The sequence below is a fragment of the Arachis ipaensis genome, chromosome B10 (genome assembly GCF_059453495.1).
Source record: "Arachis ipaensis isolate K30076 ecotype BB chromosome B10, ASM5945349v1, whole genome shotgun sequence".
Lineage (NCBI taxonomy): Eukaryota > Viridiplantae > Streptophyta > Magnoliopsida > Fabales > Fabaceae > Arachis > Arachis ipaensis.
In genome coordinates, this window is record NC_142435.1 from 136,919,482 (window position 1) to 136,931,744 (window position 12,263).

General features: G+C 33.7%; 1 protein-coding gene across 4 annotated transcripts; it reads left to right on the forward strand.

Moving 5' to 3' along the window:
- Positions 1–400: 400 nt before the first annotated feature.
- Positions 401–11,263, forward strand: LOC107622718 (pantothenate kinase 2). 4 transcript variants are annotated; one of them, XM_016324712.2, is made up of 23 exons: positions 401–746; positions 1,365–1,763; positions 2,370–2,582; positions 2,749–2,801; positions 3,142–3,258; positions 3,732–3,851; positions 3,963–4,057; positions 4,137–4,230; positions 4,396–4,527; positions 5,346–5,458; positions 5,560–5,752; positions 6,844–7,055; positions 7,596–7,640; positions 7,730–7,778; positions 8,249–8,331; positions 8,460–8,576; positions 8,830–8,893; positions 9,132–9,278; positions 9,373–9,531; positions 9,894–9,977; positions 10,365–10,559; positions 10,644–10,715; positions 10,925–11,263. In XM_016324712.2, the coding sequence occupies exons 2-23, from the start codon at positions 1,460–1,462 to the stop codon at positions 11,012–11,014; spliced, it is 2,751 nt and encodes a 916-aa protein (XP_016180198.1). In that variant the 5' UTR covers positions 401–746; positions 1,365–1,459; the 3' UTR covers positions 11,015–11,263. The 4 variants fall into 4 exon arrangements, with proteins under 4 accessions (XP_016180198.1, XP_016180197.1, XP_020970424.1 ...); XM_016324711.3 differs by having other exon boundaries at positions 745–1,270; XM_021114765.2 differs by lacking the exon at positions 401–746 and adding an exon at positions 784–1,185.
- The last annotated feature ends 1,000 nt before the right edge of the window (positions 11,264–12,263 follow it).

A 12,263-nucleotide genomic window follows, 5' to 3' on the forward strand; every position in this document is an offset into this window, starting at 1 on the left:
ACGGTACTTAGTGTATTTCTTGTAGTGCCACATTGTAGTTTTCTGGTACCTTAGTTGATTACTTAGCAAAGTTGATAAAAGAAAATTAACGATTGATCACTTTTGCCGAACATAATTCATCTTTTATGGGTATAAAGTTAGTTTTATTCTTTTATAATTAATTTTGTTGACGTTTAAATCTTTTATAGTTAAAAATGATTTCTTATTTTTGTTTTTTTTTAATTTATTAACTTTAAATTAGTTTTATCTTCTAATATTTAAAATTTAAATCGAATAAATAATTTGAACCAAACAGTAGCAAAATTTTAAATATAATTTAAAATAAATTTAAAGTTTAAGTTAAGATTAATTCATCTTTATATATATATATATAATATTGGATTAGATTAATTCATTTTTCAAAACCGATGGTTTATGTTTTCTTCTCTTTTTGATTTTGGTCCGAGTTATCCATTTTCTTCTTATTAGATTCTTACAAGCTACAAAAGTTACAAGTACAATAATTTGGTCACGCACGAGAACAGAGCCGAGAAAAAGTCGCAATCAAAGAAGCACCACGCGCTAACGCGGCGCGTACATGGTAAATGTCCGTGAGTTTAACTCAGCTCTGATTCCAAATCAAATCTGATCAAAACCCGTGTCAGCACGCGCGCCGCCTCCAACACTCACCACCAACAATCAAGAAGCCATCGAATACAAAAACATAACCTTTCACTTCTTCCATCTTCACACACCGCACTTCTCAGGTAATTTATCGTTTTCATTTGATATTATTCTCTTTTTGTTCTTAGTTTAGCTTATGTCTTCACCTCTTCCCTCACGTCCTTTTCATTCATTCACCGTGGTTTTTATGTCTAACTCAGACCTTTAATTATCATGGGGTTGGTCTATGTCTCTATATGATCTCACTCCCAAGCCTATATTTTTCGTACAACAAATAAAAATTGTTAAGTTAATTCGACACCCGTTTCTACGGCGTTTTAGGTTAGGGACTTAGGGCCATTCAATGCCCACCTTTTAGTTTAGATAAGAATTCCACGGACAATTTTTGTAGAATTGAATTTGTTTTCAGCTGTCCTTTTGTCATTGGATTATTTTTGGTGTACAAGTACAAGCTACCTTTTGTGTAACATCCTGGATTGTGGATTGGTCGAGTGATCAGTTTATTGGGTCGCAGAAGGAAATGTAGGGTTAGAATTTTATCCATTGGTCAATGACAAACCCTCAAATGAATGCGTTCATCTTATGTTAATGTTTCCGTAGTGAATAAGTAATATTGTAATTTGCCCATTTATTGATTATTATTTTTCACCATGAAGAATGAATGGATAAAAAACATGTGTTTGTTGTTTGTTTGAGTGTAGGTTGGACCAGTGACCAAAGTATAGCCTTTGAAAGGAAGCAGTTAGGTAAGGGTTAGGGAGGGAGTTTGGGAGTTTAGGGGTATATATAAAGTTAAATGGCTGGCTTATCAGAAAAACCTCAAGCTCTTGGAATTGACCAAGAAAGTGCTGAAGCTAATAAGAATAGCAGCAGCAACAAGAAGAGTGTACACAACAGGCTTTTGGAGAAGGACAAGGAAGAGGGAGGTCAAGGGGGTGATATGTCTCCTTCTGCTGGGAGCTCAATCAAGAGGTCAGGTTCAAGGCCTCAACTTGATGTTAGCAAAGCCGAGATTCAAGGGAATGTAGAAGAGAAGTATCCAACTATTTTGTTGCCAAATCAGTCTGATGACTTGTCTCACCTTGCTCTTGACATTGGAGGTATTGATTGATTATGCTATGGTTTGTTCTTGTTTCTGCATTGTTAATGATTTAATGGTGGTGCATGTAGCCGATCCCACCTAGTGGGACAAGGCTTTGTTGTTGTTGTTGTTGGTGGTGATGTGAGGTTGCTTACCCCTTTCTACTCTCTATCCACAATTTTATTTTGTCACATTCATTGCATGCAGTTTTTTTTATGGTTTCTCATTTTCAGGGAGAAGTTATAGTGCATTTTATGCTTACTCTTCTAATATGAAAACAGTAAATTAGGGGCTTCCTTTATTTCTGCCTAAAAGGGTTCTTTACTCTATTTTCTTCATGTTTATGTTACACTTTTTAGCCTGGTCTTGTTCCTTTCCTCTGGGAATTTTGTGTTGTTAATTGAGCTCTCCACTGTGGGAAATAAAACAAACTTTATTGGATCCTGTGATGGTACCCATAGCAGTTTGTTGATCTTTTTTCCTTAAGGGATTTCCAAACTTTTGCTTCATAGTTAATGACTTAGGATTTGGTCAATTCTATTTTACATAGTTAATTTTAAGAAAGGAAAGTTTGGTCGCATATGAAATATGTCTAAAGCTTGAGCTTGTTCAAATATGTGGGCAGGATCACTGATAAAGTTGGTATATTTCTCAAGACATGAAGACCAATCAACTGATGATAAAAGGAAGAGGAGTGTGAAGGAGAGACTTGGACTTTCTAATGGTAATAGGAGAAGCTTCCCTATTCTTGGTGGGAGGCTTCACTTTGTGAAGTTTGAGACAAGAAAGATTAATGAGTGCTTAGATTTCATTAATTCAAAGCAACTTCATCGAGGCGGTATAGTCTTATTCACTACAATACTTGTATTAGTCTCTTCTCTACCACATTTTTTTTCTAAGATATTATTATGCATGCAATATTATTTTGTAATTTTGATACCATTCCTTCAACTTCACTCAACACTTCTAAGGCTTAATGAATTATTGATTTGTCTGGCTTATAGGGGCAGAATCACCGTACGCTGATGGTGCAACTGATGGGAATGCGATAATTAAGGTGCCTCTGAGTCTGCTATTTTATTTTTAACATATTTGGACGGTTGTTCTTTATAGTGGGTGTGTGTAAACGCACAGTGGGTATATCCTCAAATTATTGTTTGTAATTTATTTATCACTTGTGGTGATTGTAAAATAATGACTGTGTTATTTTTCCCTTGTATTGGAAAACAAAAATCATGGATGTTTCCATTGGTTTTGTTTGTTGCTTGTAGTATTGCTCATAAACAGTGTCTGTTCTGCAAAACCATGGATTTAAGAAATTTGGTAGCACTTCTTTTGCTTCTTTCTGTGGTCTTGCTATTAAAGTACTATACTAATTCTCCAATTTTGTGACAAAGGCTACTGGTGGTGGAGCATACAAGTATACTGACCTTTTCAAAGAAAGACTTGGAGTTAGTCTGGACAAAGAAGATGAAATGGATTGTCTTGTTGCTGGAGCAAATTTCTTGCTAAAGGTGGATCCTAGTTTTAAATTGTTTTGCAATTTGCATGTGTCTTGTTTAGGTTAGCTCCATAGGATGGATGCATTTCACCTTGAGTTGATAAATATGTATGATTCTACACATGTCGCATTATCTTTTGTTGTAGATGTTATCGTAAGTATGAGTAGGAACTCTTGTCTTCTATTAGAACTTATTTTCCCTTTTGATAAAAGTAAAAAAAAGAATCACATGAATAGGCACTTACTCCTCACGCATTCAGAATTTCAAATCAATAATATGAATTTTCTTTTTAAGAAACTTTCTGAATTGGTTTCTTTTAGTCATACCATTCTTTCTGTCATAAGGGAACAAGTTGTAGCCTTTTAATTTGGAGTGTGACAGGTGCATTCTTTGCTATTACTTCGTTCTTGCTAACTGATTTATAGTTTTTCTTTTACATGGCCAATTTTTTATTTCTGATCAGAAGTTCTAACACTTCTTAGTAGGCAATTCGGCATGAAGCTTTCACACACATGGAAGGCCAGAAAGAGTTTGTTCAAATTGACCCTAATGACTTGTTTCCTTATCTACTAGTCAACATTGGATCTGGTGTTAGTATGATCAAGGTAAGGTACATTTTGTCTTGTTCCTATTTTTATTTAACTTCTGACTCTTTGGGTTATGTTTGATTAGGGCAAGTAGGTTGTGATCTATACTTCCAATGTGTGTTGACACAGGTTGATGGAGATGGGAAATTTGAGAGAGTTAGTGGGACAAATGTTGGTGGTGGTACTTATTGGGGCTTGGGAAGACTGTTAACAAAGTGCAAGAGGTCTTTTTTCTTTTGAGACTATGATTTTGATTTTCTATATTTTCACTATCGACAAGGTGTTTGTTGCAATAAATTCCAGCTTTGACGAGTTGCTTGAGTTGAGTCAGAAAGGAGATAATAGAACTATTGATATGCTTGTTGGGGACATTTATGGTGGATTGGACTATTCTAAGGTAACTTTTGCAGCTGCTTCTATTTCCATATAAACATTCATTGTATTGGAAAGAAAAAGAAATGTTATTCTGGTCTAATATTGCGGATCTTGTAGATATGAATAATTTGATCTTTTCTTTTATCAATCACATGGCTGAGTATTTCCTGGTTTTAAATGATTATAGATTGGCCTATCAGCTTCCACTATTGCATCAAGCTTTGGAAAAACTATATCCGAAAAAAAGGAGCTTGAAGACTACAGACCCGAAGATATATCGCTCTCTCTTCTGAGGATGATATCATACAATATTGGCCAGGTGAATTGATAATGCTAGGTTTATCCTTTTCTTTATATTTATACATAAATCTAGCTGTCATATGTAAGAAATATGCAGATATTGAAACTAGTGGTTAAAATTTACACTATTTCTTATCTTCTCCTCTGAAATATTGAGGCACAGTTTTATAAAATGGAGATAAGAATGTGAGGTTCTATATTCAGCTGATTGAATATTGTTGTATTCAACTTTATATGCATCAAAGACCGACTATCCTAAAATATTAAGTTGCTAGGCAAAGGTCGATTGATTTATATATCTAACATGCCTGCTTATGCAAAAGCCTTATGGGCTTGATTGATGGCAAGATTCAAATGCTTGAGTACTTGATCATAAGTTCATAACTCCAGTACCATATCAAGTAAAACTTTCCTAAAAGCTTATCCTAAGGTGGAGAGCTTAAAGAGGACGTAGTACTTTTAAGGGTCCCCCCCCCCCCCCCTTTCTGTTTTTCGTTCTTTATAGTATCGTTCTTAATTTTAGTTGACACTTGATATAAGTTATAGTGGTTCTTTAACCATTTCAAATTTCTTTTTAAGATCTAAGTGATAACAGGTTGAATTTCAAATCTATTATCCTCCTTAGTATTGGCTAAGAATTGTTTCGTTTGATCCAAATGCAATCTAATGGAAAGATTGCAATTCAAATGCACTTTGAGTACATGAAGATGATATGAATTAGTTCTGGGTTGTGCTTTCTGTCTGGAATATGCCTTCAGTATTTTTCATGTTTTACTCTGCTATATGTTCTTCCAGCAATTACCTGACCAATCTTGTTTTATTCTTCCTTCTGTGTAGATATCCTACTTGAATGCATTGCGATTTGGGTTAAAACGTATCTTTTTTGGAGGATTTTTTATAAGGGGCCATGCCTATACCATGGACACTATTTCTTTTGCAGTTCAGTTCTGGTATGTAAAGTGCAGGACGAATTCACCTGACTAGAATTGTTCTTTCCCTTTTTAAATTAGATTACTTTCTTGTCTTTTAACTTTTATAATTTGTCATTTAGGTCCAAAGGGGAGGCACAAGCAATGTTCTTGCGACACGAAGGTTTCTTGGGAGCTTTAGGTGCATTTATGAGTTATGAAAAACATGGTTTAGATGACCTCATGGTGCATCAGTTAGTCGAAAGGTTCCCAATGGGCGCTCCATATACAGGAGGCAAGATTCATGGCCCACCGCTTGGAGATTTGAATGAGAAGGCAAGTGATAGAAATTCAAAATATTTGGTTTGTACTGCTTCCTTGGTTGAGATAAGTGGATATGCGCTTTAACTGCTTCTGCAAGTTTGCTTAACTTTTCAGCTATGAAGAAATCTATTTAATAAGAATGTGTTGTCATGGGGGCATAAATTCCATTACCATAAAAAGGGTCCCATCTTACGTGTCAGAGAGCTATCTTTGGAAATCACAAATTACAATAAGAAAATTTGATAAAGTGACTCCACTAATAAGATTCTCTGGAATAATTTTTCATGTCATCCCTTGGAATCATATTCAACTTAGTTGCAATAGTTGCCTATCAACCAGAATAATTACTGAAGATTGAAAGGGTGGAAGCTTGAAATGATTAAATGAAAGCATTTAAATAGGATGCAAAATTATGAAAGAGAAGTAAAGGTAGTTAACTGGGGAAGCATCAGTATCACTATTTGTAAACACTGCTATCAAGTTGAACCCTTTTAAAAAAAGGAGGGCTCCTACATACAAGTGTATGTTATCATTGAATCTTATTAAGTTGCTACATATTTCTGGTTGCTGTGCTGGGTATGCTAATTTAAGTTAATTTATTTTCTTTGATTAGGTATTGTGAATTTCTGATGTCATGATTTAAACTTTTTATTATATATACTTCTTAAAGTACACTTGTAGATATTTACAAACTTTTTATTAGAATGAATAGAGGGGAAGCTGAATATGCTTGAAGAAGCAAAAGTGTATGTCTGCTAAGACTTAATTGTTAGTTTGAATTGATGGATTTTATAGTTTCTTGCAAATCTCAGGTTTAGATTAGCAGATAAGAGACATAGCATATTTGGTTGTTGGGTGCTGAGGGACAGGATTCTATTCTGATTGGGAGTGAAGAATTTTATAGTGAATTGGGAGTGACTGGATATTCGTGGCAATGATTTCCTTTGGTTTTCTAGTCAAAACAGTTACTTGTACTGCTTTCAGTTTTTAACCTTTTACGGATCGCTTCATCTATTGTAATATTTGTTTGATAAATAGAGTTCTGTTTTCAGACCCCTATTTCTATCATTGTTACATTATCTAACTCTGACTTTCCAACACAGATTTCGTGGATGGAGAAGTTTTTGCGGAAGGGAACTGAGATCACTGCGCCTGTTCCAATGACACCAGCTGCTGGAACTACTGGACTTGGTGGTTTTGATGTTCCACTATCAAGAGGAAGTTCTCTACGGTCCGATGCAAGTGCTTTGAATGTTGGTGTTCTCCATCTTGTCCCCACTTTGGATGTGTTCCCATTGTTAGAAGACCCAAAAACGTAAGCTTGATTGCTGAATGAGGTGGCTGATGGGGCTGCCCATATTTTTTTTGTTGATGGCGCAGTGCATGCATGAACCAATACACATAGATTTAGTGGTTATTGTAAGGAAACAAATCTTGTCTATGAAATCTTTGTAAATAATTTTGTTCTTGCCATACTTGAAAGACCCAATAATCAAGATTTGATCCTCCACTTTATAAACCACTGCTCTTAGATGATATGCATGGTTAATATATATTGACTATGGAATGATTGGTCATTCATCACTGAATCTTTTTACTACTTCAAAGTTCTTATTCTAAGGTGGTTATATGTTATTGTTTTGTCCCCTCCATTTATTGCAAATCTTTATATAGTGGGTCCCAAACCTACATAAAAAAGGAAAATTTTGTCAATAAATTGACAGATGACATAAAAGATATTGCTGAATCTTTATAATATGGATCATAGTTGACCCAACCTAACAAGGCAAAGGCTGGTGTTGTCGTAATAGTATTCTTTTAATGTTTTAACAGATATTGAATTGTGTTTGTACAGGTATGAGCCTAATACAATTGATCTTGCAGATCCCAGTGAATTAGAGTAAGTAACTGACCATCGTTTCACACTTGATCCATGATTCATAGTTTTTTATGCTTTTATGGCTAACATGAAATTCACAACTGATGTAGATATTGGTTCACTATTTTGTCAGAGCACTTGCCAGATCTTGTGGACAAGGTAATAAAGAGCCACTAGGTTCTACCTGTGTATAGACATTTCTTACAATAATCAAACTGATAATCAATTTTCACTAATGTTAATACATGCATGCATACATACATATGAAAAAGTACGAATACAAAAGAGGAGAAAAGATGAAAGGAAATTTAAAACATACGTCACAATAAAAAGCTTTTTCTGGTCTGTGTCTCTGAATTTATTGACTAATTGCAATGTTAATGATAAACATTCTCATTTATACTTTAGCTTTCATATTTTTCCTTTCCATTGGTTGGACCACATAATATAAATGCTTATTGTTCTTGTGAAGAACATACAGTGGGGTGCATCAGAGCCTTGGTTTATTTGTTTTATTGTTTGGGTATATTGTGTTGTCCATCTTGGTTGAAGTAAATTTTCAAAACAAATTGTGTGAAACTTCTTTCTTGGCAGTATATGCTTGTAAGTTCTCGATTAAAATATGATAGGCTGTAGCAAGTGAAGGCAGAACAGATGATGCCAAACGAAGGGGTGATGCATTTGCTCGAGCATTTTCTGCCCACTTGGCACGGTAATACTGACATTCCTATTCTGTTTTGATGGTTTGGTACCATTATTGAAAATTTGGCATCTATTTGCTTATTCTGTACTTGGCTTTTGTTTTCTTCTCTTCAATAAACTAACACACCAATTCAATAGGTTGATGGAGGAGCCTGCTGCATATGGGAAATTAGGCCTAGCCAATTTATTGGAAATGAGGGAAGAGTGCTTGAGAGAGTTCCAGTTTGTTGATGCCTATAGAAGTATAAAACAGAGGTAACTATGCTTTCTTTCTTCATATAGCCGTAAAACCAAGGTTTTCCTGTCTTGTTTTCTTGTCAACAAACTTAGACTACCTTATACACATGGTCAGAGAAGTTGTTGCCACGGCCAAAACCCATGACAATGTATTGTTACTTTGTTTTAATCTATGAACTTTCTTTTTGAAAACATAGATTCCTTCTTGCAATGTAAACATAAATTTGTGTTATATTCCTTAACATTATTTTCCTCTGTATGTTTACAACAGGGAAAACGAGGCATCACTTGCTGTTTTACCTGACTTGTTGATGGAGATTGATAGTATGGATGAGGTATGCTCAACTAAATGCTATGATACTTGAGTGTACTTTGTTTGAGTGGAGTCATAATTTATTTGTCATGTGTTATGCTTTTCTAAGGAAAATGATTTTTTGTGCATTAGTAGTGAATAGCTTAATTGAGATGCTTTAGTCTCAGTACGTAGTCTCCGTGGTTCTGTGGTTCTGTAAACACACAGGCCACCCTAACTTCTGTAACGTTGCATGCAATTGCATCCATCCTTTGTTTCAGGAAACAAGGCTGCTTACTCTGATTGAAGGTGTTCTTGCTGCGAATATTTTTGATTGGGGATCTCGTGCATGTGTGGATCTCTATCATAAAGGAACTATTATTGAAATTTACAGAATGAGTCGCAATAAAATGCAGAGACCTTGGCGGGTATGTTGAGAAACATACTCATTGTTCAGCGTACTCATTTTCTGAATTCAATCACATTGTTAAAAAGTTGATTGTTAACATTTTTGTGATATAGGTGGATGATTTTGATCTCTTCAAAGAGAGAATGTTAGGAACCGGGGACAAGAAAAAGCCCCCTCATAAAAGGGCTTTGCTTTTTGTAGACAATTCAGGTGCTGACATTGTTCTAGGGATGCTTCCCCTGGCAAGGGAGCTCCTCCGTCGTGGAACTGAAGTGAGTTTGTGTTTGGTATTTCAGAAAAAAAAAAAAAATTACTGTAACTGTGTTGGACCATATATATGGTTGTATTCTACCTTTGGTGTTAAACTCTCATCATAAATTCATTGAATTTCATATGTGGTTATAATGTTTTGTTTTGCTAGAGTTGTTACCCGTAATATTGTCAACACCTATTGGGTAGCTAGCAAATAGATATGCCATATCCCCGAAATTTTCCTGTGTTTTCTTCTGTGCGTTGCGATTTTGCAAATCAATTAAATTTATGTTTGGTGTGTCAGTTTTCCTTCTATACATTCACTATGCACATTGGCTAGAAATTTTATGTTATGATGGTAACATTGGATGTGTTCTATTAGGTGGTTCTTGTGGCAAACTCCCTTCCCGCTTTAAATGATGTGACTGCAATGGAGCTTCCTGATATTGTAGCCGAAGCTGCCAAGGTTTGTATAGTTTTCCGAACACTCACTTTGAAAGCTCACATCTAATTTTTTTTGTAATTCAGTTAACTTTTTTTATTGTTTTGTTCCCTTCAATAGAAAATACAATGCTTTCTAAATCCCTGTTAGGGAATCTTCTTGAAAATACTTTTTTGTTTAATGCTGTGCATCTAATGGGAGCTTCACTACTCCTTTTGATTAGATACTTTCTTTGTTTCTCTATGACCCAATGTAGATTGTAGGTTAAATCCAAATAAACTAAACTGGAATTGGAGTAGGAATAGATGTAATTCCTTTCCTGGTAATGTAGATCTCCCTTGATTGGAATGAAAAGCTGGTATGACATTCACTTATGGTATCCTTTGGCGAAACTAAATTTCTATTATACAGCACTGCGATACTCTAAGGCGTGCTGCTGAAGCTGGAGGCTTGCTTGTGGATGCAATGATTAACAGCTCACGCAGCTCTAAAGGAAAATCATCTTCTGTTCCGTTGATGGTTGTTGAGAACGGGTGTGGTAGTCCGTGTATAGACTTACGACAAGTCAGTTCCGAGTTGGCTGCTGCAGCCAAAGATGCCGATTTGGTGGGGGACTTGTTCAGCTTAATTGATAGCACTTTCGTCGGTTTAAGAATATCGATGTTCTAATTAAGCTTTTGATTCGTGCAGATAATCTTGGAAGGGATGGGTAGAGCTCTCCATACTAACCTCAATGCTCGATTTAAGTGTGATGCTTTGAAGGTAAGATAAGATGGTTTACTGCTATTATTTTGCGCTTAGGCCAATTTCAATTTGGCACTTTTTTTTTTATGTTTTCATAATTAGTTTAAGGTTTTGCTGTTTTGTATTCTAATTTAATTCTTATTCATTATTCATTAATGAACTCTGGAGAATTGTTTTAATGGTTGATCACATTAATTTCTTCCACTTTCTTTGAATGTTTTTGGCAGCTTGCAATGGTGAAAAATCAGAGATTGGCTGAAAAGTTGTTAAAAGGGAACATATATGACTGTATTTGCAAGTATGAGCCTGCTAGTTGAAGTTTTCCTTGGATGGAAGGAATCTGTAACAAATTTCTGGGAAAAGATGGTGAATCAATTCTTTTTTCTTTTAAAGAAAAAAAAAACTATTTTTGTATTTGTGCACAATGCACTAGTATTTAACTATTTATAATCCTTTTTTTTTATAATTAAATTTTGAATAATTGAGGTACCAATTGTTATATTAAACCTTGTATATTAGCCTGCCTCAAACTTTAGATGAATAAGATAATATTTGCATTCGTCGTATATGTCTACTTTTTTTTTTAACCATCTTACCTTTTATAAAGCAAATATAAATATGTAAAAAGTAAAAAAACATAAATTTATATACTCTAGTGTTAAAATTTTCCATGCATTGCTTCGGTAGCCACACTAGTTTTAAATGCCAAATGAGATTAGGTTCAACTTGCGTGGTTCTTGATCGAACTATTCCTGACATTTTTTATATTTATACCAAATTAATAATTATTAGGGTAATGTTATAAAACTAGCATAATTTATTGCTTTTGAACTGTAGTTAGTTATTAATATTTAAAAGTGTAGGATGAAAATATGGAATTGGACTGTTAGGCTAAAAAATTAAATTGCTAGCTAAAAGTGATTACCAATATAAATTAAAATTGTCGGCCTTTAAATTTTTCTCTAATTATTATTCAATTATGTTACATGAATATTAGATTTAACCTATCAATTAATTATTTGTATATAGAAATATGAAATTATCTCATTCATATTTATTATCAAATTTTATAAGTAATATAATTAAATCAAATTTATATTTATAGAGTAAAATACAAGTAAAAATACAACAATGGTAATTGATGTTATATATTTATAAAAAAAAATTTGATTATTTCAATAATTAATTATTCTATTAGAAATAAAAAATAAAATAATATAGATATACACAAATAGATGACTAATTTTAAGATAAATTAATATTCACAAAACATCTTTTATTATTAATAATCATCTACTTATTTTAATAAATATATTAAATTAAAACTAAATAAATAACAATTATGTCACGTATGTACAAAAAATAACTTTTAATTAGTCAATGTGTATAAAAATACATATTTGATATCTCAAAAAAAAAATTACTATACTAATTTAAATAAGTTTGATTATTCTATTATTAGTTTATTACAAATTTGGAACTACTATTTAGTTAAAAAATTATGTAAATCAATATGTATAAATGTATACAAATACATGATGAGTAGTGTTTCGGGGGTTACCTAAA